The following is a 25,000-nucleotide window of genomic DNA, read 5'->3' on the forward strand; positions in this document are numbered from 1 at the left end:
GGCTCTGGGGGTATGAGAGATGAAGAAGAAGAAGAAGAAGAAGAAGAAGAAGAAGAAGAAGAAGAAGAAGAAGAAGAAGAAGAAGGAGGAAGAGGAGGAGGAGCAGACAAAGAAGAGGAAGAAGAAGAAGAAAGAGAAGAATCTGAATCAGAAGAAGAAGAAGAAGAAGGACAAGGGAAAGGAGGAAGAGGAGCAGGAGCAGCAGACAAAGAAGAACTAGAACAAGAACAAAAACAAGAGCAAGAAGGAGGAAGTGGGATTCTTTGAGCATATCGGACATGAGAGGTAAACTTGGTTTGGACGAGAGCCTCTGTGGGAAAAAAAGGAAGGCGATAAGACAGAATAGAAGAGCAGATGAAGGGAGTGGAGAGACAGAGGGAGAGAGATTTGAATTGAGGGGAGTGAGGTAAGGGAAGGTTAGGGAGTTAAGTTCGAATGAAGGATTTGGGAGTGTGTGTGTGTGTGTGTGTGTGTGTGTGTGTGTGTGTGTGGGGGGGGGGGGGGGGGTGGCTTTTCCAGACGCTGAAGGATGCACATGTGAGGAGAAGAGCCTGAGAGAGTTTTTGTCAGGCTCGTAATATCATTGGCTATGTGTCAAGGTCTCTGGGCTGGCTGAGCTGGCTCCACATGATGAATGTTTACGTTCCCCCTCTGTAAAACAACACTGCGAGGCGTGCAAGGCTCATGATTGATGCTCATTGAGGGTCTATGTGTCCCACATTAACCATAGGGCTTGTATAATTACCCAACGACCCTGTTTGGAATTACACCTCAGACCGGCTTTTGGACCACTCACACGATGTTCCTATTGGCTGAGATTTATTCCACTTCCTTGTGAATTGCTGTGAAAAGGGCGGGGCATCCAAACTTAATTTTCAAACAACATTTCTTCCGTTGGGCCACGGCAGAGTCCATATCAGCAGGAAGACGATGAACCACTAGTAGGGCCGGTCCGCCCAGGCGTAAAATGAAAGACCCTTGTCTGATTCTCTCACATAAATCTGACTGACAGAATCTGAGAACCACCAGCAAAAGAGGAGGAGGGAGAGAGGGCTAAGTGAGAGAGAGTGAGAGAGAGAGAGAGAGAGAGACAGAGAGAGACAGAGAGACAGAGAGACAGAGGGAGAGAATGACAGGAAAATGCAAAAGTTTAAGGAAAGTGACAAAACGACATCGGAGTACAGCCATCACATGCACACGCTCATGCACATACATATATCCCCTAACTTCGAACCCCCTCCCTCTAACTAACCCGCACACACACACACACACACACACACACACACACACACACACACACACACACACACACACACACAGAAGCACACGCGCACACACACACACAGAAACACACACACACAGAAACACACACACACAAAGATACATTAAGCTTGCTGTAGCGAAAACAACATATAATATATCAAACAATTTGTTTGGCTACACTGCAGCAGAAGCCATCTTATCTTAACGTGTGGATGATTTCCGTTTCAACTATCCCGCTATCAAAGATGGATAGTTGGCCAGCAGTTTCAGCAATCCCACACCAAACACACCGCAGCACGGAGCGCAGATACGTGATTCTCAGATGGTAAGAGAACAGACACTCTGTCTATGTAAGTGATTGTGGAAGGCCTCAAGGGCAGAGCCGCGCTCATCTTCCATGGTACAGTATGACACTATCGGGCTCCTTGGTGAATAACAGATGTACCGGATTGGTTTTATTGAACTCCAAAAGACATATCAGGCGCACACTGACGAATGCTAATGCTAATGTAGAAGAGCCATGATGCCTCACATCCACGGGGTGCTGAAAGGTAATCGGTTAACGGGGCAACAGCCTCAGCGAGGAGCTAGGCGTCGACGCTGCCGTTCACACCGTGGACACACCCAGCGAAAAGACATCGAACTCTAAGACACCAGAGTGAAATAAATGCAGTGATGCGGTGGTGCAATTTTGCTCTCTCGTTCAACTTAACCTCCCATTAGCTTAGTCATAAAGATTCAATACTTCTTATGAAGCTAGGGTCCTATCATGCTAGGGTATGATACTAGGCTATGCTGCAGGACTTAATGGGCGCTGGAAAAAAAGACAAAACCCGCACAAATAAAGTGAGTGTGACGAGCCTACCCTCGCAGCGCTCCTGGCCAATCGCAGCGCACCATCAACTAAGTGGGAAATCAATAAGTGCTGGCCCGCAGTTTTGCTCACTGTTTCTCAAGACTAGAAATGAAAACAACATTCGATAACGATCAAGATCACAGTGGAGCAATTGAGAAGCCAGGATGAACGACATTATGATTTAATTTGAATAAGTCGTAGGATGGCCGCTATAGAAGCACCGCGGTGCTCGGCAGTGGTGGATCTCTTTGGCGCCGGTGCAGGCTGAGAAAATCCAGCTGGACCAGAGGGAGGGAGAGGCCACATCATTTAGTTAAGGCCAGAGTCCATTGTTTCACTGCGGGATGAGGGAACTGCCATGAATGACAATTATTGGCCCAAGACATGAAAAACAAATTGTCATCAAATGGGGCTCCGGGTGTGTCGGACACGCATGCCAGCGCTGAAACGCCCTCAAGGAACGGTGGAGAAGGAGAGATGAAGGAACTGCAACATTTCGAAATTAAATGATCTTCATTATCAGCGTTCAGAAGGGCCATGAGTGAATTTGGATTCAACCTTGAAACTGCAGTTGATGGACAATGTCTCAAAAGAAAGAAACACATATTTTTTCCCCTCATTGTGTGTGATTGAGGTCAGTAGCCTTTGTACTCTATTTGCGACATTGAGTCAGAGGTCTAGAAACAATACTGGGCTCGCCACTCATGTCTTCAGTCTATTGATAAGAGCGATGCCGCGACATAACATGGGCACTTTAAGATCTGCGCCCCGAGCCCGCCGATGACCTCATTGTGCATTGCCCCGTAATTCAAATCTGCTACGCTGTGTTGCATCACATTGTGTGTGACTCATTTCCACATCCCCCCCTCTCCTTTTCCTGAAACAAGTGGAAGTCCCACTACTAATTCTGCCATCAATACTGTGTCGGCTGACTGAGGCGGAAAAACCCTGGCGACACGTACACAAACACACACACACAAACACACACGTGCAAACAACCAGAGCGACTGCCAATTCTTTGTATTGAGTGAAGTGGAGAGGGTGGGGGAAAGAGGGGAGGGGGGTGAAGGCTATTGTAAACGATTTCCTGCGGAGCCCAAAATAATGGTGAGACCTCGGGACTGAGCTTCTTACAATCACTCTGTCCGCTGCCCCGATCCCACATTCACCACCCTAATGAGACTGTGTGCCCTCAAATGTGCAGCTGCAGCCTGTGTGTGTGTGTGTGTGTGTGTGTGTGCGTGTGTGTGTGCGTGTGCGTGTGTGTGTGTATGTGTGTGTGTGTGTTTATGTGTGTATGTTTATGTGTCTGTTAGTGTGTGTGTATGTATGTGTTTGTGTGTATGTGCATGTCTCTCTGGGTGTGTGTGTGTCGTTTCCTACTGAGCGGTGACGGATCAGAGCAGGACAGAAGAAGGTGATTCCACAATGGAGTGCGGAAAGCAAGCGGCCTGATGAACCGTAGCCGTCCTTTATCTGTTCGTTCAGAGGGGAAGCTGAGAGCAAAACAATGGACTCTGTCATCAAAGTGCCATTCATCGAAAACTAAAACTGATTTCTGATAAGCTATTGAATGATTTACATTCTTAAAACCGTCTTCAGTGCATAACAAGGGAAGTCTAGCCTTGTAAGGCCAGCCAAAATCTCACAAGCTCACCTCCGGTTTGTGCCTGGAGATATTAGTTTGGAAGCGGGCCGACACGGGCGGCTGGGCTGCAACAACATTCAGTCGGCCAATCAGCACACCCCAGGGATGAAGATGAGGACAAACGTTGGAAATGCGATTATTGGACATTGCTACAATGGTTTAATTATTGTTATAACAATATAATTATTTTATTTTAATGAAAGAAGTTTTAACCTGGAAAATTGTAGTGGAAACACACGCTAATGTTGTTAACATTGCCACACTTTAATATACATCATGGGATGCGGGATGCAACTGGCTGAAGCTAGCCCAATCATCCTCAAAGTAAGGTTGGTTGTGATGCCCATCAACAAACACTGCCGACGGACGACTTCCAGACCTAATGAGTGAAGCGAATATGGTCTGGCTGTGCTAGGCTAAGTGATATCTGCATGGTGTCAAATCATAGAGCCTTGCCATGTGTTTGCAATTTAACAGGGCTTAATGTCCAATGTAATCCACTTTCATTGCTGAATGTCTTTCATGAAAATGTATCATCAAATTGCACAGTTGTGGCGTTCTATAGCCCTTTCAGGATAATTTTTTGTAAAGCTTTTGCAGTTCCCAGAATATAGGCATACTGCATTTCCCCTAAGATCAATTTTCATTTGACGCAAACAAGCTATTTCAACTCTGAATGGCTTGAAAAATAATGCTAAAAATGACAGTTTGGAGGATTTGGAAGAATTTTGTGATTTGATATTAACTGAGCCTGATCTGCCATATAGTTTAATTGCAAATCGATACACGTTTACTTGCCTATTGACACAAAATATCTGAGTTAACCTATTCATTATTGATTATTTTTTAAATGCAATGGCACCTTCATCATTGTCACAAAAATTATGAAGTCCACTTATCTTTAAAATCACAATCAATAGCAATCCATACATACGTGCGTGCATATGTTCAAGTGGTTACATCATTTTCATAAAGGTTAACCACGTTTGTTTTGCTTTGCTTTGTTTCGTTTTGTTTTCTACAGCAAGGGACTTTAACACTTAACCATCCTTAGCCACGGCGGCCATTGAGTCATTTATTTATCATGACATCATCAGCCTCATCTTCAGGGGTCCTCATCTGCATCCTCCTGATCCAAAGCATAACTCTCAGGCACACTTATGCCTTTTATTAAGACCAGAGCCCCACATAAACTGTGTCATTAACAGCAGCATGCATGGATGGCCTGGACCAACAGCCCGTGTCTAACCAGCCTTAAAGTAAGAAATTGACGGTAAACTGTTACCAATTCAGCGTACAGACACACTTCTCTAGTGTTGTGTGCGGAGGGAGGCGGGCTGGCCTCTGATAAAGCTGTGAGAGCCGACGTGACGGTTTTTATTTACCGTTGCCTTTCGTACTCTAGTGCATATATCAAATCGCACGGCAATGTAACTCTATAGTTACTCTGACATGACAGGGCCCTGTAAAGGGTTGAATCATGATATCAGAGGCCATTTTCAGACGTTCACACGTTGAAAGGGGCCAACCGGGTAATGTATCTGTGGTCACCAGAGGAGGAATGTGAATCGGCAGTTATTCTTTAAAGGGAAAGAAAAGGGTGCAAAGTGTCCAACTCATGACCTCATCTTTTAAGAGGGATGAGGATGTCAGTGGAGAATGGAGCCTCATTATTTAATTTCCATCATTATGGGAGGGAGGAAACTAGGGATGCTGCCCTCTACAGAGGGTGGCAAGATCATTTGGCTGAACCCCGACCTCTGCACAGGAAGCACAGTTGGCTCTGTGAATAAATGCGTATTACAAAAGAAATGAGAAGACCCTGAATATCGGGCTGTCTGACCCTTAGGCTGAGTAGAATATATACATTTTACACATTTATTATAAATGCATCAGACAGTGGATTCTCTCTTTGATTTAGCACAGGGATACGTTGTATTGTGATAATGGAACAGGGCATGGCATGGTCAAGTTTGATTTACAACTCTGCGTATCCAGCCCTTGGTCACACAAAAACTTCTTAATTAGCCAAACCATTATGGCGTAGGGATGCTCCCCTATTGAAAGCTCTGCCTTTCTGTCTGACTGTCTGTCCATCTGCTACAACATCACACCTTGAATGAGAATGGGCCCTAATTAGGGCAGACAAGCTGATAGAGAGCATCTTAATTGTTGCTTTTGCATCAGTGCTGTGAACAATAGTCATGCCTGTGTGTGTGTATGTCATTGTGTGAGTACATGTGTAGAGCTTGGACATGTTTAATAAATATCAACGGGTGCTATATTTTACATAACATATTTACAATAACATTGTCAGTTATGATTTATTGTTAACTCTAATAATTTTTCAAAGAAATGCAACGATTACTTATGGCAATCATATAATGATATATTCTAGACTAGGGTTATTATATAATCATTGACTGAACAAATAACAAACAAAGGAAATACAAATAAATATTGATATAACTAAATATTTAATTTATGAAGCCAGCAAGTCATCATACCACAGCATAGCCTGTAGGTTCAAATTCAAATACATTGGTAACTTTGAAAAATAACTTAAATAGCACGATGCATGGTTTCGACTAAGGCCTTGTTGTGAAATACAGAAATATGTGTGAGGTCATATGTGGCAGTAACTTGAAGGTAAAACAGCCTCCTGCCAAAAGTGTAAAGGTATCCATTAGCAAAACACCTAACTCACGACTACTTCTGACAGATTTGGCTAACCAGTGGAGAAGTGGATAGGATCCATGCAAAGGAATGGGCTTTGATTCGAGGTCATTAGCTTGAAAAAGAACAAAATGCATGCAGTGTGCTCCAGGTTTGGCTCAACCAGATAACTGTCACCATAAGACACCAGTGCCATTGACAGAACATAATCAGTTAATTCTGAGTGAATCATCCAAACTCCTAATCCTATCAATTGAGGTATGGCCATAGAGGCTGTTGACAACCTGGCATCTGCCTAGACTAAATCTACTGCCCTCATTGGATCAGCCCTATGAAGAAATTTCTATCTGCCACCTATGTACTCCTCAGAGACGTGTGACCCCATGGTTACTCTGCTGATAAACGTGTCAACAAACTGTCAACACCTAACCCTTATCCTCTTCCAATCCAATGTTATCACCGCCACTATCTGATAGGAACTGTCCCAAGTTTGCACCCAGGGTGCCATGGTTAATATTCAATTCGATATTGAGACTAAATTACCATTACATCAAACAGACTATCAACAGTGACCACACAAAGACAACAAATACCAATCGAGGGGAGCAGAGCTGGCTGCTTTGAGCGCCAGATATCCGCAATTATGTGTTAGCAGACAAACCACTTGTAATGAACCATCGTATCGCTCATCACCAGCCACAGGAACAACAACAATAATTATTATTATTATAAATATTATAGAATCATAATAATAACAATTATTATTGTAATCATCATAATTATGATAATTATAATGATCATCATAATAATCTACAATTGATCTGCGATGGCAAAGCCATTCACTTTTAGTTTAGGTCAATATCAATATGTGACAGCAACGACGTTGTGCTTCTCACAGGACCAGTCGTTCATTCAAGGTCATTTACAAGCCAGGATGCATCTTCTTTAAATAACGAGCGGATAGCTTTCAGTCATCTGCATGATTGACGTGTCCTATCTATCTATCCTGGGACGCAGCGAGTTGCTATGCACAGCTTTTTTCACACAGTGGCTTGAATTAGACTGGATTCAGACTGGTGCGGGGATGCTGCGGTTGGAGATCTAACGTTTCCCCTATAACGCCTTGCATTCCTCGCTTTGCGTGGACGCAATGAACCCCCACGCAGCACACAGTAAAGACATGGGGAATAAAAAGGTTAATTTGTATACCGCTTTATTATTCCCAAAACTATAGGCCTACACCATTTACATTCCGGGCTAGGTTATCGCACCCGCAGTGTAAGTGGGCTAATGACTGAATGCTAATAACACGTTGTGCAATTACGACGTGCAAACATATCCTTACAGGGGAAAGGCTGTATCTATGTCACTGTCAAATAATCTATGCTCTTCCAAAGCTGGTACATGCTCGCCAAACCCATAGCCTGCTGTCTGACCGTGCGACGCCCATTGACTCGGCGTCGCGAGGAGCCGCCACCGCTGGAGCCCGTCGATAGGCTACCTTACCTTACCATTACGTCCTAAACAGCCCACATCCGCCCCGCTACAACACTCGTAGGCCACATTCCCTTGGGCATCCGTGGGAACTAAACACAGGGGTAACCGTACTGCGGAGCAGGTCAGCGGTGAATCGAGGCTGACGGTCGATGCCATGTAACGCAATTAATGAAAGATAACAACGCACGAGCGGGCTCTTACCATATGTCACAAGTCGCGCGAACAAACCGCACGAGCGTCCAGTGCGGAGGGTCCTTTGGCGCGCTTACAGTCCACACAACACACACGGCTGGGTGGGAATATCTTCCCAATTAACGAAAGAGGGGGGTTTGTGGTGCCAACGAATACTGCAGTTGGATTCCAAGGCGAGCTTCCGACCCGAGAAATGATGTTAAAAAAGAAGGTTCGCCTGACGGCAACGCTACCGGGTCGGGGAATAGATAGCGGCTCACCGATAGCTGCGTGCTCAGTATCCCGATGACTGCTCACATAGCGGCAGGGAATGTCTCGCGCCCGTTCAATGCATAAAGTCCAGTGGAGTAGGGGAGAACAGAGGCGTCTCTCTCTCTCTCTCTCTCTCTCTCTCTCTCTCTCTCTCTCTCTCTCTCTCTCGCTTTCTCTCTCGCTCCCTCTCTTTCTCTCTCGCTCTCTATCTCTCTCGTGCGCTGTCTCACTCTCTCTTTCTCGCTTTCTCTCCTTCTCTGGCTCTCTTTTTCCTATTCATTTATTTTCTTTTCTTTCCAATCCACCATATATACCCGTCGCCTGTCTGCGTCTTTCCAGGTCCACACACAGAACGTTTCGCGGGAGAGGGTCGAGTGTGTGTGTGTGTGTGTGTGTGTGTGTGTGTGTGCGTGCGTGCGTGCGTGCGTGCGTGCGTGTGTGTGTGCTTGCGTGTGAATTGGGGGGGGGGGGGGGGTCATAAATGACAAACCAATTTTCAGGTGGTGGATGCTCGGTTGATATGAGCGCAGAGCACCGCGAGGGTTGCGGGCAAGCTGGGGTGATGGTTCCTGGGGATGCAGGGGGAACTGAGGAGAGGAGGAGGGTTTGGTGGAAAACATGGAGTCGGATCTTTTCTTAAATGAGTAGACTAGGGCTCCACCTGCCGTGTGAATATTAGATCATAATGGTTTTGAATCAAACGAGGCATATATTCAAACTAAGTCTCTAGCTATGGTCTAAATCTCCCAACGGGCGTCTTAAAAAACGGTCAAAGGAATTTGCATTGAGGCAATAAAAGATAAAACATGTATATTATGCCTACTTGCACACCCTCCGAAAATGTACGTTGAAATGAGGAAGAAAAAAATCCTCTTATGTGGCAGACTGTGATTAAGACCAATCAGCGGCTCGTGCGGCTCAAGATCAGAGGCGGTGAGAAGGTGACACATGCGCGGTGGCTCGGCGCTGGGATCTGCCGGACAAATGAACACAGATAGCAGCTTCAGCTTGTTTCTTTTTATATATTAAAAAAATCAGTATTCAGTTATGAGCGGAACGAACTTTTTTTGTGAGTAAATATAGGTAGGAGCTGGATATTTAAATCGATATAGAGTGTTTTTGACTTCCGCCAGGACCTGTTGATAGCCTCGACCACCGGCGCTGCAATGGAGGTGAGAGCTGACATGGAGAGCTGTGGTAAACAGTTCACGGTCGTCCGTCTATTTGCAGATATGTCCCTTAAATTCGCAGGCAAAAGGATAATTCAACGTGTAGCATTTTAACATGACTTTAAGGTGTCAATTGTATCCTGAAACGCCGCCATCGTACATAATTTTACATTTGTAATTATTAATTTGATTAAAGCAATGGCCAATTGTACGAAAATGTAAATTCTTGCCAAATAGGCCTTTTCATATTGAAGGAGAGGATAAAAATTAGTGATTGGCAAATTATAGTAGGCCACATAACGTTGTTTGTTTACCTTTATACAATTATTAATTTATGCATACTACTATAGAGTTATATAATTGTAATTCTTTGAGATCTAGTTAAATTCCTGATCAGAGTTTACTGTATCAATTGAAACATTGCATTGTCCCATGCGCTTCTCGAATGTTTCTGATGTGCAGACTACAGGCTGATGGACGAGCCATGAGCCAAAGGGTGGAGGAGCTGCGTGTCGCTGTTGATTAGGCCTACCTCACTGCTAGATTAAGCCCTTTGGCAGAGATTTAAATCCCACTCTAAGAGCATTAGTTTACATGCCAGACGCTTGCATACAAGCATGGTCTCTCCACCTCAACATTGTAAAATGAATTGCAAAAGCGAGGATATTTCTTGGGAAGTCATTGGTGGGGCAATCTTCTAATTAGTGTAAAAGTGGAGACGGCTTTCAAAAATGGTCTAATTAGTTTAACACCAAAGGACGATATCCAAGAGACAAGCTTGTAAGGCATATAGCTGCTGCAGCGCTGGCACACACTTCTTTTCAAAACTCACCTTTTTATCCTTCATTTAACTCTAAGATAGAGGGCTCGGCTAGTGTATTGATCCCAGACGAGACATTTAGGAAATATCAGTTATTCATTCTTTGTAGCCGATTTTCAAGGTCTCTCTTTCGGTTTTAGAATATACACAGTGGATTTTTTATGATAGATAATAATTCTGTTTCACTTTCCCTGTCCCAATTTAAAGCACATTTTAATGTACAACATGTGCTCTACAAATACGCTTGATTGTATGCTTGGTTGAATATTCTTCTACTAAAGTATTCAGAGTAAATGTCCAATTATATGAAAGTCTGCCTATAACCAGCTATAATTGTTGTTTATATTATGATTGTGATATTGTTGCTGTACATCTTTGTAGGTATCTGAAATAGAAGAATGGCTTTGAATTAAGAAAAGAGCAACTGAAAGAAACCATGGAAATTATGGGTAAGCATGTGAATTTTTACTATATGTTAATAATACTGGGTGCACCCACACACGCCTCACACACAAACACACACACACACACACACACACACACACACACACACACACACACACACACACACACACACACACACACACACAGCACCAGCACCAGCACCAGCATTTGATCAGGCATTGCTGCTACAGCTAAGTGTGCAGGTGGTACAGGACTTAAGTCCTTATCACAACGGTTATTGCTCCTTGCTAAGACCATTCACCCGCCTGGCAACAGAGAATTAGGGAAGCTCACGTCCTGCTAGTGGCCGCGGCTCACTTGCTCACCTAAAATGACCTTAGAGGATGTTATACTGGTATGTATCGTCGGCAAAGAGAATTTGAAACACCGCTAATTATTTATTGATAAAAAAAACTGTATTGATCACAGAAGCCTTCCACATAAATCATACCCCAAACATCCTGGTTCAGCCTCTATAGTGGATGCATGGAGGAATCTTGCAATTGTGTGTTAGCATTTGGCCTATCTCCTCCGCCACGGGTGTGGTAAAAAAGAAAACGTATTCGTTAAGGTGCATAAACGGCGACAACGGCAAGGTAAAACCAACACTTTGCTGCTGCTAGGACAAAGACTCAGTAAAGGACACTAAAGACCGACAGCGTTTTGTGGCCCGGCAGATACTCATGGTGCCTTGGAGGCGGTGGAGAGACTGCAAGCCAAGCTGAAAGAGAGGGGGGAGGCCCCCACACAGGAGAAACTCTCCCTGCTCAAGACGCTGCTGCAGAGCCCTCTCTTCCATCACATACTCACCACACAGCAGCCAAAGAGAGCGCCCAGAGCCAAGGTATCTGTGTGTATGTGTGTGTGTGTGTGTGTGTGTGTGTGTGTGTGTGTGTGTGTTTGTGTGTGTGTGTGCGTGTGTGTGTGTGTGTCAGTGTCTGCGTGTGTTTGTGGATGTGTGTTTCTGTGTGTGTGTGTATGTGTGTGTCGTGTGTGTGTGTGTGTGTGTGTGTGTGTGTGTGTGTGTGTGTGTGTGTGTTGTTTGTGTCGGTGGGGGAGGGTTGCATTTCCTTGAATGATAAAAAAGTAGACTCCATCTTGCCTGAGTACAGAATACATGGGGCAAACTGCAAGTGTAATCAGCTTACCTATAAGCTTACCATTAAATCTTCTCATAAAAGCGAGGGAGAGAGGGAGAGAGAGAGAGAGAGAGAGAGAGAGAGAGAGATGTACAAATATATAGAAAAACATGGGGCAAGAGGAAGACGGGAACATCCTCTGTAAAATGGAGATTTTATTCATAGACATCATTCTACCATTCTACCTTTGTCTCACCACTTAAATACCTGTTTGTGTGTGTGTGTGTGTGTGTGTGTGTGTGTGTGTGTGTGTGGGTGGGTGGGTGGGTCTGTGTGTGCGTGTGTGTGTGTGTGCGTGTGTGTGTGTGTGTGTTTGTGTGTGTGGTTGTCTGTGTGTTGATATTTGTATATAGTTGTGTGCTTTTTTTTTTGTATAGTATACTAAATATTCACTTGAAAAGTAGGAAATCTTTTCAGTGGCCGTCCCTAACTTATGCACAACCACGTTTGACGAGGCAAAGATCACACTGTCTTTGGGTTTGAGTCCAATCTTAGCATCATAACTTGCTAATGTATGTTATGATATACAATAGGCTAACTGATGGGGCTAACCATAATGCACACCCACATAAGGCCATTATTACATTAAATATCTGTAATAGGCTCTCACTGCATCTTTCTATTCTATTCCAGTAAAAGGTAGACAACAGGATTTTGTTAAAGGGGAGACATTTTAAAGCAATGAAACCCATTTTACATTCATTAGGATTATTCTCAGGGCAATTTAAGAGTTCAAACCCTCAGTGAGTTTCTGATCCTAATCAATCTTTGTGTGGTAACCTTTGTTAATGATACATTTGATAGCCTTCAGCAGTGTGGACTAGGGAGCTGTAAGTCTTAATTCACAGGCATGAAGGTTTCCTTTTCTCCTCATTACTACAGCTATGTGAAGTTAAAGGACTTTTTGAAATGCCAAATGCTTTCATCATGCTGACATGGAATTCAAAAAAAGACATAGGACACAGTGTGTGTGTGTGTTGGTACATTTGCTGTTGTGTAGAAGCGTTTATCTCAGATTACCATGTGTCAGTATTTCTGTGTTCATCCTTTACTATCCCCTCTCTGCCTCACACTCCCACTACCTCCCACTGCCTCACCCTCTCTCTCGCTCTCTCTCTCTCTGTCAATCACACACGCAGACACACTCACACACACACACACACACACACACACACACACACACACACACACACACACACACACACACACACACACACAGACACACACCTCCTTCGCCCCCAACACCTTCTTTTTTAATCTTTATCGTCATATAGCCACCAATGTATTCTATTCCCTCGCCCCATCCATTCTGCCTCTCATCTGTTCATCATCACTGTTTAACCTTCTCTCTCCTTCCTGTTTTCACCACCCACTGCTCTGTTCTCCCTCTGCCTGACATCTCTCAATTGACAACCACATCTATTCGCTCCATCTCCCTCCCTTTCTTCTCCATACTCCGGGATCCTACCCTCCATATTTCCTATTTGCAATGCTCCTCCTAACCTCCCATTTGCACCTGTCCACCTACTCTCACACTTTCCTCCATCTCCCCGCCTCACCCCGCACCTCTTTGGGTGACCTCTTTGCAGGGGAGGCGAATCTCCAAGTCTGTGTCCATGAACAGCGGTGCGTGCGTTGGCCTGAAGGCGCTGTCTCACAGTGACTCCTACACCTGGGCCGTGGAGAACAGACGCTCCAGCACCACCAAGTATTTCCACCGGGACGGAAGTCACTCCTCGCTGGACTCCCTGGACCTGCACTGTACAGACTTCTACCCCGAGGACTCCATGCCCGCCGAGTCGCAGGTAAGAGAGAGCGTGTCCACAGTGTTCTTTAATGATCCTGCCGTCGGGAGGCCCGATCTAAGGGGATGCTTCTTTAGGAATGCTTTCACCTTGATGCACAGATTATTTTTTCTTAACTATATTAATCAAGATCAAATTGAATGTATGAGTTTGTGACCTTTTATTTTCCCAGTTCTGCACCCCCCCGCGTATTTCCAGAACAATGTCTATGGGGAGAAACCTGGCTGCCATCGCCCATGAGGTAAGGACCCAGCAGGGGTTTCTGGTCCGTGTGCCTGAATGAAAGTCTAACATCAGGTTTACAAAACGACCTAAGGCCGTACACTGAATCCCTCCACATCAAACTCAGCCACTTCCTTTATTTTCCCTCCACTTTGTACCGTCAGCTTTATTCCTTTGACCCTTATCCCGCGTGATGTAGGCGCGCGGTGGGCTTTCACCAGCCCACGTGTGAGCAGCGTCTGACAGACACGACCCTGACCCTCAGCGGTCCCTCACTCTGTGTTTGCTCTCCTCCTCCGCCTCCGCTCCCCCGCCGTCCGGCAGCGGCGTCACGTGGAGATCATAGAGCTGAACAACGACGGCAAGGGGCTGGGTTTCGGCATCGTCGGCGGCAGGAGCACGGGGGTCATGGTCAAGACCATCCTCCCCGGGGGGGCCGCCGGCCAGGTGGGTCCGTCCGGCCCCTCGATCGAGTGGATCGAGTGACGCGATGCAGATATCGGTGACCTGTTCGGATTCCGTTTCCCCACATTTGATATCTACCGACATTACAGCACGACTCATGAGATCTCAAATCCACAACGACGTTACGTAGATATGCCTTCCTAAAATACACTGGGATGTGGTTAATGCACTTCATTCTTACTTAGGGAACGCTATTCCTCACAATACAGGATCACAGGAATAGGCTTGTATTGCATAGAACCATTCTGAACAAAATACGCCATTCAAGCAAAACAAAAAGCACTGTACATACAGAACATGAAGGGCTGTTGGATATGGATTGTATGCTGTTGTGTGGGCAGGATAAGCGTCTCTGCAGCGGGGACCAGATCCTGCGGATCGGAGACACTGACCTTCTGGGGATGAACAGCGAGCAGGTGGCTCAGGTGAGATGGTACTCTTTTGGAAATGGTTCATATTTGCTTGAAGTTCAAACAACTTGCGTCTCTTAATGGCATTCGTTTCCTTTGATTTGTAAAGGCTACCGGCTCGCTGTTCAAACTAATTGTGGAGGAAGCCATTCTGCATATCTACTCTGTATGCCATTGCTTCTCGGTGGCAGCTGTCTCGTTAGAGTGTCTAACTCTAATGCAATCCCATTGTATTCTGTCTCATGCCACCACCTGGCCCAGGTGCTGCGCAACGCTGGCAGCCAAGTGAAGCTGCTGATCGCCAGAGACGACGCCAAGGATAACCACCTCTCCTCCCCTGTCCTCAGCCCACGCGGGGCCGACGGCACGGTGGGTGTCCCATCCATCCTTGGCTCGTTATTTCCATGACATTTGGACGGATTTGCATACATCGGGCCGCAAGTTCTGAATTAAAAAGACGTTGACGTTTGATTTTACACTTTTAAATTTCACATTCTGAGAAGTGGAGATCTTGGCCTATACATTGCCTTGCTTTAGATCACATTGTATATTGTAAAGATGGTCTAAACTACGTAGAATTATGTTTTGTTTTCAGCTCAGTGACTCAGAGGAGGACTATGAGTTCAGCGTGCAGTTCACTAAGAACTCTCTGGGACTGGGATTCACCATCACAAGCTACATAGGCGACCTAAACGCAGGTAATTATCACAGCCTCAAGGTCATCGTATGTCAGATTTACATCTCAACTTGTTTATACACTAATACATTTGAATCTAAAATCATTTTATATTACATTTCAATATAAATTCAGGTAATTTACCATTCAGTGTTAGGTAATCCAAACTAGTTAATCTACTAGGAAATTTACATTTTCACAACTGATCTCCTGACAACCTACTATTGGATTTTATTTGGAGTAGTTGATAGTGTTGAAAGTGATCAGACATAATCTTTTTGCTCGTTATACGTTATTTCCCTTAGTTTACAGTGCAGGTGTGACAGTGAAGAGCGTAGTGAAAGGCAGCACTGTGGACCAAGATGGTCGCCTCCACATCGGGGACATCATCCTTGAAGTAAGGACGGAAATTTGCTTGCTCTTTGCTTCTCTCACAATTTCTGTGTATGTGTTTCTGTAATAGTCTTAATGTTTCAATATCCTAAAAAACCTGCATTGCTTGCAACTTTAGAAGTGTTTTCATCTGTACCAATTATGTTCCTTTGAGCTGATGAGGATTATTCTTTAGCTTAGGTTTCTTTTTATTCCCTAGACCTGCGCCTATCTGTTCTTTGTACCAATTCATCGTGTGTTGCTCCTTTTTATCTGATGATTACTATTGATCGTCTCTTTTCTTCACATTCATATTATCTTTCTCAATACGCTCCACTTCTATCTTTTACTCCCTTCCCCTCCAAACTGCTCTCCTCTTATCGTCAACCCTTGGACAAATTTCCTTTCTTGTCCTTGTTCCCTCTGCCTGAATCTTTCCTCCGGTGAATCTCATCCCTACACTCTGTCCACCGCCATCTGTTCTCCTCCCTCCCTCCCTCTAAACCTACCTCTACCTCGTCTCTCCCTGTCAACTTGGACAAAACTTTTCTCTATCCATTATTTCCCCTCGGCTCACCATCTCATTTCCCCCCCGCCCCCCGCCCTGTCTTCTCTTCCTTCCTCCCTTCCGTTCATCTTCTCCTTTTCTTTCATCTCCTCTTTTTTTGACATCAACTACTTTACTATTCACTCCTCATCTCATCTCCTTTCTTGTCTCAACTCCTTGGCTGTTGTCTTCTCTCCTGTCCTTTCAACCCCTCTCCTTTCCTCCCCTCTTGTTTAACCCTCACCCCCATTTCTCTCCTTCCATGTACTCTGTCTCCTCCATCCTCCTCCCATTTCGCTCCCTCTCCTCCCCTATCGACTTCTCCCCTCTTCTTTCTGCGCTCCTCCTGTCCTCTTCTCCCCTCTCCTATCCCCTCTCTTCCTCTCCCTCCTCTCCTCTCCCTTCGTCTTCTCTCCTCTCGTCTCCACCTGTCCTCTTTTCTCTTCCCTCTCATTTCCCCCTTCTCTCCCTCTCCCTCCTCTCCCTCCTCTTCCCTCTTGTCCTCCCCTCCCTCCTCTCCTCTCCTCTCTCCCCTCTCCTCTCCCCTCTTCTCTCCTCTCTCCTCCCTCCTGCCATCTCATCCCCTCTCCTCTCTCCTCCCTCCTGCTATCTCCTCTCTCCTCTCCCCTCTCCTCTCTCCCCTCTCCTCTGCCCTCTCCTCTCCCCTCTCTCCTCTCCCCTCCCCTCCCCTCTCCCCTCTCCCCTCTCCTCCCTTCTCCTCTCTCTCTCCTCTCTCCCCTCTCCTCTGCCCTCTCCTCTCCCCTCCCTCCTCTCCTCTCCCCTTCCCTCCCCTCTCCCCTCTCTCCTCTCCCCTCTCCTCTCTCCCCTCTCCTCTGCCCTCTCCCCTCTCCTCTCCCCTCTCTCCTCTCCCCTCCCCTCCCCTCTCCTCTCTCCCCTCCCTTCTCCCCTCTCCCTCCTCTCCTCCCCTCTCCTCTCCCCACTCCTCTGCCCTCTATCTTGGGTCTGTGTGCCCAGGTGGACGGGGTGAGCCTCCAGGGTTGCAGTGAGCAGCGGGCCATGGAGGTGCTCAGGAGGACAGGCCCCCTGGTCAGGCTGCGGCTGCTGAGGAAGGCGGTGCGTCTCAGCCACATCCTGCCTCCGGTTCCCCCCCTGCAGCCCCTCAGACACTCCCACAGCTTCAACGCTGGGAACCCGTACCGGGTGGGCCTCAGCAGGATACAGGAACCAGGTACAGCACAACACAGGCAGGGGGAAGACATTCACGGTGCTGCAGGTTAAGGGGCTTTGATGCTGGCTGATGCTTAGGGTTAGGGGGCGTGGTAAAAGATGGATTGTGAAGCCCTGTGAGACTGTAACTGTGATTAAGTGTGATACAGATCAATTTGACACGACTTGACTTGATTTATTGTAGTGTATTTTACAATGTTACATTTCAGAGCACCAACACTGTGCCTGTGTTTGTGTGCCTGTGTGTGTGTGTGTGTGTGTTCGTGTATGTGTGTGTGTGTTCGTGTATGTGTGTGTGTGCGTTTGTGTGTGAGTGTGTGTGTGTGCCTGTTTGTGTGTGTGTGTTTGTGTGTGTGTCCCTGTGTGTGTGCCCGTGTTTGTGTGCCTGTGTGTGTGTGTGTGTGTGTGTGTGTGTGTGTGTGTGTGTGCCTGTTTGTTTGTGTGTATGTGTGTGTGTGTGTGTGTGTGTGTGTGTGTGTGTGTGTGTCCCTGTGTGTGTGCCTGTGCCTGTGTTTGTGTGTGTGTGTGTTGAGTGTGTGTGTGTGTGTGTGTGTTTGCATGCGTGCCTGTGTGTGTGTGTGTGTGTGTATGTGTGTGTGTGTGTGCGCGGCCGTTTGCCTTGCCATCTGTGTAGCAGGGATCCGTACTCTGAGTGAAATCTCCCGGCGGGCTGCCTATGCCAGCAGACGACCCAGACACGACTGGAGGAATGGTGAGCTCCTCTTTCCCATGCTGCACTGCAGGTTGGGCCCGGAGTCCTGACATTCACTGTGATTGGCTCGTCTGGCTCTCCCAGCCCAGCGATGTGGTGGCGAAGCGTACCCCTAATGAGGGTCTATTTATAGTGCGATGCAGTCATGTGTTTACCCAACTCATTGAGCTGGTTCCAGATGTCCCTCACTCTGCCTGCACGGCTCTATTTAGACAGGGATCCTTGTGTTTGATTAGAGAGCGAACGAACAAATAGCCTTGATTGCGGCGAGGCCTTCGGAATAAATGAGCGGGAACGCGAGGGTCGACGAGACGGCGGTCATAAGATGGCAGCGACGTGTGGCTGTGTGTGTGTGTGAGTTTGTGTTTGGATGATGTGTGTGTGTGACGGTGTGATTTTGTGATTCTCCATCGCTCGGGGTGGAATATGTCGCGCCCTGTGTGCAGAAACAGCTGAGCCAATGTTTCCCCCAAACCCAGTGTCGTTATTTACCGTTTGAACTCTGTTTAAGAATAGCAGAGTTTCACGCCACATGTCACTGTTTGCTTCAGCGTTCCCCTCCTGCAGCTGGCCCGGGTTTGCGTAGGATCAGCGTGTTGGGTCTGTGTGTGTGTCTCGGGTCTCTGGATCTCTGTGTGTTTGTCGTTGTCTGAAGGAGTCAAGCTCACGCCAGCCGAGGAGCAGGACCTGCAGAGGAGGTGGGAGCGGGCGGTCGGGCCTCGGTTTGAAGTTGTGGTGCGTTCTCTGTTTGTGTTTACAGTCTTATTGGACAGTGACATATGTTATAAATTCTCCAAGCAGATTGGTAAAAATAGGTCTCACACTCTATAAACTCTAAGTTATCTTGGATAGTTGTTAGACTATGGACCCTAACTTATCTAGGATACTTTAGACACTTAACTCTAAGCTATCTAGGATAGTTTTAAGACTTTAAACTCTAAACGATCTAGGATAGTTTATGCTCTAAACTCCTAGCTATCCAGGATCATTTTTAGACTCCTAACTCTAGGATAGTTTTCACTTCAAACGTTTGTCTCCTCTTGTTCAGCTCTCACCCCCTTTTCTCTCCATCTCCTCTGCTCACTTCTTCTTTCCTCTCCCCCCTTTGCTCTCCTCGTCTCCTCTCTCCTCTCCTCCATCCTCTCGTCATTGCTTCCCCTGTCCTCCTCTCCCCTTTCCTCTCTCCTCTCTGCCCCTCTCATCTCCCCCCTTCCCTTCTCGTCTCCCCTCTCCCCCCTCTCCTCTCCCCTCTCCTGTCTATCTAAGATTGTTTTTAGACTCTTAACTCCTAACTATCCACAGACTTCAACCTCTCAACGGTCTATAATAGATTAGACTTTAAACTCTAAACTATTTAGGATTGTTAGCCTCTAAGCTTACACTAGATTTTATCCTAGTTTAGACTAGGATAGGATCGTTTAAACTCCCAGCCTACGGTTTCCGCTATGGCGTCTTTCGGCAAGGTTTTTAACCCCTACACACGCTTTAAATGGCTTGTATATGTATTTACCTTTAGTTGTAGTAATCCGCTAAATTAGATAATGGTAATACTCTTTACTATTTAGCCAACACAAAGCAAATTACAGGGAATTGTGATACACGTCATTAGTCTAGACAGTAAATACAGGTCCAAACCATTAAGGAGCAGGGACAGGTCAGGAATCTCACTGCAGGTTTAGCTGCAGACATGGGGAATTGAACGCAGTACATTCTGCCAGGGAGTCCTAATACCCTTGCCAATAGTACACTATTAGTACACTATCTAGTAATAATGAGCAGCAGAAGAGGGTCCAATGGGACGCCTTGTTGTCGTGGTCGTTGCCACGGTGCTGAGCCTGTGCCCCGTTCCGTAGGTGTGCCAGCTACAGCGGTTCAGCGCCAGCAGTGGCCTGGGCCTGAGCCTGGAGGCACGCGCCGGACACCACTACCTTTGCTCCGTCCTGCCCGAGGGGCCCGTGGGCCAGAGCCGCAGGATCTTCACCGGAGACCAGATCCTCGAGGTGGGCAGCCGGCGTTAGGTCAACGGCATCTTTAATTCATGACCACCCCTTGGATTGAAGGTGTTTTGTGTTGGCTAATTGTGACCCTTGTCACACATTGTGACTTGGTGTGAGGATAAACTCCCTCCCGGACAGTAGTAGACTACCCAAAACAAATTTGGGGTTGAGTCAACTAATCGCACTTAATTTTCAAACAAAATTGCTATTTAATGTAGTATTATAACTAATAAAAATGTTGAACATTTCAAGTGATCAAACATGGTCGGGAAAATATATGTTGTCATTTTAAATGCTTAGTATCATTTTTGGGACAGAATCCTGTTATAAGGTTGCCGTTTCAAATCGCTCCAGTTGAACTGTTGTTTGGTGAATATATTCCAAATCGCACCTGTTGTTCGGTGAATATGTTCTGTTCTGACACGATAAACTGTTGTTAGGTGGGGGACCAAACAATTATGAGTCGTCTAGCTTTGGAAGTTGAAAGCTAAATAATCATGCAAAATAAATCGTCTTCCAAGACGTGAGAAGTATAAAGGTGGTTCTTTCGATTTATTTTATCATTCCGCACACTGATTGCTGCTGGCAAGTGACCCGCCATTCGTGCCAACTCAGCAAAGAAAGTAAAGACATAAGTAAATATAATCAGGCGGATCATTGACATTTCCACGATACCCCTCCGGAGCGACTAGAACAGGGCGGGATGAGCGCTGGGACCCAGTGTGTGCGCAGCTCCAGAGTTCAATCTTCCGTTCATACATCCATGGCTATATTTCATTAGGCCATCTAATTCACACAATGCATTTAAATGAAGTCATGAGACGACCAAGTAAAGGCGAACGTCAGCGCACCCTGGCCGCTGTGATGACTGGGGTGATGGAGATTGTGAACCAGATTAAATGAATTGACTATTTAGATAACTAGATGATTGGATGAGTAGGTGTTTTGGTAAATGACATGTTGTTTACAGCAGCTTGTACACATGTGGCTGTAATGACCAACCATACTGTCGTGTGTGTGTGTCTGTGTTTGTGTGTGTGTGTCTGTGCACGTGGGTCGGTATGTGTGTGTGTGTGTGTGTGTGTGTGTGTGTGTGTATGTATGTGTGTGTGTGTGTGTGTGTGTGTGGGTCTGTGTGTGTGGGTCTGTGTGTGTGTGTGGGCTCCCAGGTCAATGGTATCCCGCTGATCGGAGAGACCCACAAGGAGGTGGTGAGCATCCTGAAGGAGCTGCCGCTGCACATCTGCCTAGTGGGCTCCCGCGTCCGGGCCCCCGTGATCCCGGAGAGCAGCGAGGACGAGGAGGAAGAGTCTCAGCTCACCCTCAAGGAGCTGCTGGCTGAGTTCAATGACAAGGTACATGATGGCAAGGAAGGAGCCAAGGAAACAGAGAAGGAAACAGAGAAGAAAGGGCGGCAAAGAACAGTTGATTTACCTGAAAATTAACCAAATCTATTTTTGTATTCAACATTTAGGTTGTTTATTAATTACAAAAACCCAACATTTGCTTCTTGATGCTTCATACATTTTAATATTTGGTTGATGGATCATCATAAAATGAACCCTTGCGTTTTTCTTGGCTGCTCATCCGATAAAGAAAGCAAATGTCACACTGTACTCACACTAACTTGTGATGGCATGTGCTATTTTCTGAGACATTGTACACTAAATGATTGATAGATTATTCAGAAAACACTATGAGCCATGAGAACAATCGTTGCAGATGCAGATCTAAATCAAACATGGCTGAAAGAGTGGACGTCAAGCTACTTTGTGCGACCTTTTATTACAGTATCAGTCTCAAAGGGCTTTAAAATCAACATTCAGTTGATTTAGATGTCAGCCTCTGACCCTTAAAGCAGCATACAAACTCAGAGAGGCTCTGTGGAATACCCAGAGTCTGCCTTATAAGGCTTCAGGGACAAAAGAGAGCGCTCTCCCTTTAGCGGCTGCTGGGTGGACACACAGAATAAAATAAATGGCAAATTAATAATGACTTTAAATCAAAGCAAAGGAAGAATGCCAAAATAGTCTAATAAAGTTATCATACAATGGCAAATCAATAATGAATTGACAAATGAATCATGCGTTTAAACGAATGAGAGCAGATCAATAAGCTACAGTAGAAAGCTCAATCAGGGTCATGGAAGATACCATATCAATACATGGTTGAATGCACGTGTTAATGGACATTTCTACTTTCTATGTACTAAACAAATAGATTTAGATCAGGAATTGTCAGAGTAATGTATAGGCAGGCTAATATAGCAGCATGTAGAATGCCGAATGGTTCTGGGCTCAATACCCAATGTCTGAAGCCTACCTTTAGGTAACCTAGAGCAATATGTCTAACAACTACCTTCTCCCTAATCACCTGTTTCACTCGGATGAAAGTAAAAGGACTGCATATATTTGCGAACCCAAAATAGCCTCATATTTATGGAAGAGAGAGCGTGCATTGTGAGTCCTGATCCCTGACCCTCCCGCTGTGTGTCCTGCTGTGGTTGTGTGTGTTCCAGTTGGACCACGGCTGTGTCCTCCCATGTCCAACAGCGGAGGACATCACCAAGCGGGGGGTGCCCCCCGTGTCGCCCCCCCTGGCCATGTGGGAGAGACACACCTACGTGGTGGAGCTGGAGAAAGGGGAGTCCGGGCTGGGCTTCAGCATCCTGGACTACCAGGTACCAGAGCAACCCCCCCCCCCCCCCCCCCCCCCATCCTCACTTTGAATTAGCGCCCACACTGCTGGCTTAGTACGAGAGGGGTCAGAGAGGATTGGTAGAGTCACTGAAAGTCACAGACTCCCTGGAGAGGGAGGGGGGATATGCTTCCCCCAGGCTCCACGTCAAACTGGTATTCCTGTTCTAAGAATATCCATCTAGAGTTGTTCTTTATACACTAAAGAAGCATGCAGCCTTTCCACTATTTCTTAGGAGAATTAAGAGGTTCTGCAGTAACTAGGTCATGGTATACACATTCTTTCGTATCAACATTCCTGCGTATTGACAGCGGTTTAGCGATTCCTACATTGCCTTTTAAAAGATAGAGTTCTCCAGCAGCTCTGGTCACCTATTTCAATTATTGTTGTTCCTCCTCCCAGTTGAATCGGTTCCCAGAGCCAGTAGCCCCCCAGTATGTACAGCATCCAACGTCCTTTGACTCGTCCTCTAACTACTCTTGTTCCCATGGCAACGGCAGGATCCCGAAGACGCAACCAAGACGGTGCTGGTCATCCGCTCGCTGGTGCCCGGGGGCGTGGCCGACCAGGACGGCAACCTGCTCCCGGGGGACCGGCTGATGTGCGTGAACGACTCGGACCTGCAAGGCTCCAGCCTGGACTACGCCGTGCACGTCCTCAAGTCCACCAGCTACGGCCCCGTCCGCATCGGCGTGGCCAAGCCGCTGCCGGTACGGAGGGAAAGATAGGGTTTCAAACACCCAAGGGCTCCTTAATATCTTCTAAACTCGTTGAGCTCTGTCTCAAGGTTGCATCTCTAGTTAAGCTCAACTGTTTATTTTTACCCGATGACTTTTTGTTTTGGTATTATTTTTTCAATACGAAGATGGTGTACAGCAATTAAGTGTGCTGTGCGTGAACTATTCCAACTCGCACACAAGCACACAGACAGACACCTACTGTGAAGTGGTGTATTTGGTGAGAGAGAGAGCGTTGGCTTTTACCTCCTCTTTTTGTTTTGGACTGTGGCTTAGTAACAAGTAGCAGGGCGTCCAGTTTCAGACCCGTCTCAATATTTAATGAAGCCCAGAGAGCAACACAATGCTACACCGCACTACACGAGAAGAGAGAGGGCAGGGAAGGAGAGTAGTGGGGGGTCAAATTCAACCCGGCGCCTTCTGGAAAGCCTTGTTAGCTTCTATCGTAGCACACTACTTTTGTTTGGATAGTTTTTGTGGGTTTTTTGGTTGATACACATTTCACATTTGACCTTGTGTGTATGTGTGTGTGTGTTACCGTCAGTTGGAGCTGTGCGGTGGTCTGACGCCGATCTCAGAGCGCAGCGCGCGTGCCTCCTACGATGACGCTGACGGCCTCGTTCAGCTTAGCCTGCTAGCTGAGCTGACGGACGCTAACGCCAACGCCGGCCATCCTGAGGAGAACCACAGCAGCAGCAGCCAGCTAGTCTACTCCAGAACGGTACGTGGCCCAGGTGGAACAGCTTAGCATCGCATAGAAGGGGGAACAGCAAAGTCTGTGTTTGTCTGTCAAAGTCAACACTCACTGTTTGTCTCCCCTTATTGTAAAAAGATTGTTCAAAGTGTTTGCTGTTCAGGAATATTTGAAAGCTTTTCAAATAAATGTGAAACTAGTTTGAACAGTGTGCTTTTAACTTTTGCCCCAGTAGGGCACTGAGCTAAGCAAATTGGACAGCTGTTTCAAAATGTGCTCAGTGATACCATTGAGCTGAATGAGATGACAGTAATACAGATGGATCGGTACTTTCCACCTTTTGGGATCCTTTGCCTCAGAGCCGGGCCCTGTTGTAACAGTATCACTAGGGAAAGTGCCTAGTGTCGATGACTTGTTCCTCTATTGTTGCTCTAGGCCGCCAACCTCTCCCATTGAAACCGCTTTTGTTCCGACTTTCTCTTAATTGCGAACCGTTTTGCATTGTCAAGTGTTTCAGCAATC

General features: G+C 46.3%; 1 protein-coding gene across 1 annotated transcript in view; it reads left to right on the forward strand.

Annotated features, from left to right (window-relative positions):
• Positions 1-10,809: 10,809 nt before the first annotated feature.
• Positions 10,810-25,000, forward strand: part of LOC307071306 (multiple PDZ domain protein-like) — a gene marked incomplete at both ends in the record, with an annotated part of 40,405 nt that continues 26,214 nt past the window's right edge. The window contains 17 exons of the mRNA XM_079730292.1: positions 10,810-10,822; positions 11,495-11,661; positions 13,546-13,761; positions 13,934-14,002; positions 14,308-14,430; positions 14,790-14,873; positions 15,120-15,227; positions 15,454-15,556; positions 15,840-15,931; positions 17,429-17,642; positions 18,276-18,353; positions 19,009-19,088; positions 20,207-20,353; positions 21,520-21,705; positions 22,869-23,030; positions 23,548-23,757; positions 24,329-24,505. Of these exons, the coding sequence (XP_079586418.1) occupies positions 10,810-10,822; positions 11,495-11,661; positions 13,546-13,761; positions 13,934-14,002; positions 14,308-14,430; positions 14,790-14,873; positions 15,120-15,227; positions 15,454-15,556; positions 15,840-15,931; positions 17,429-17,642; positions 18,276-18,353; positions 19,009-19,088; positions 20,207-20,353; positions 21,520-21,705; positions 22,869-23,030; positions 23,548-23,757; positions 24,329-24,505 (2,229 nt within the window). The remainder of the gene's footprint in view (positions 10,823-11,494; positions 11,662-13,545; positions 13,762-13,933; positions 14,003-14,307; positions 14,431-14,789; positions 14,874-15,119; positions 15,228-15,453; positions 15,557-15,839; positions 15,932-17,428; positions 17,643-18,275; positions 18,354-19,008; positions 19,089-20,206; positions 20,354-21,519; positions 21,706-22,868; positions 23,031-23,547; positions 23,758-24,328; positions 24,506-25,000) is intronic.

Source organism: Pollachius pollachius (assembly GCF_949987615.1).
Source record: "Pollachius pollachius genome assembly, chromosome: 2".
Taxonomy (NCBI): domain Eukaryota; kingdom Metazoa; phylum Chordata; class Actinopteri; order Gadiformes; family Gadidae; genus Pollachius; species Pollachius pollachius.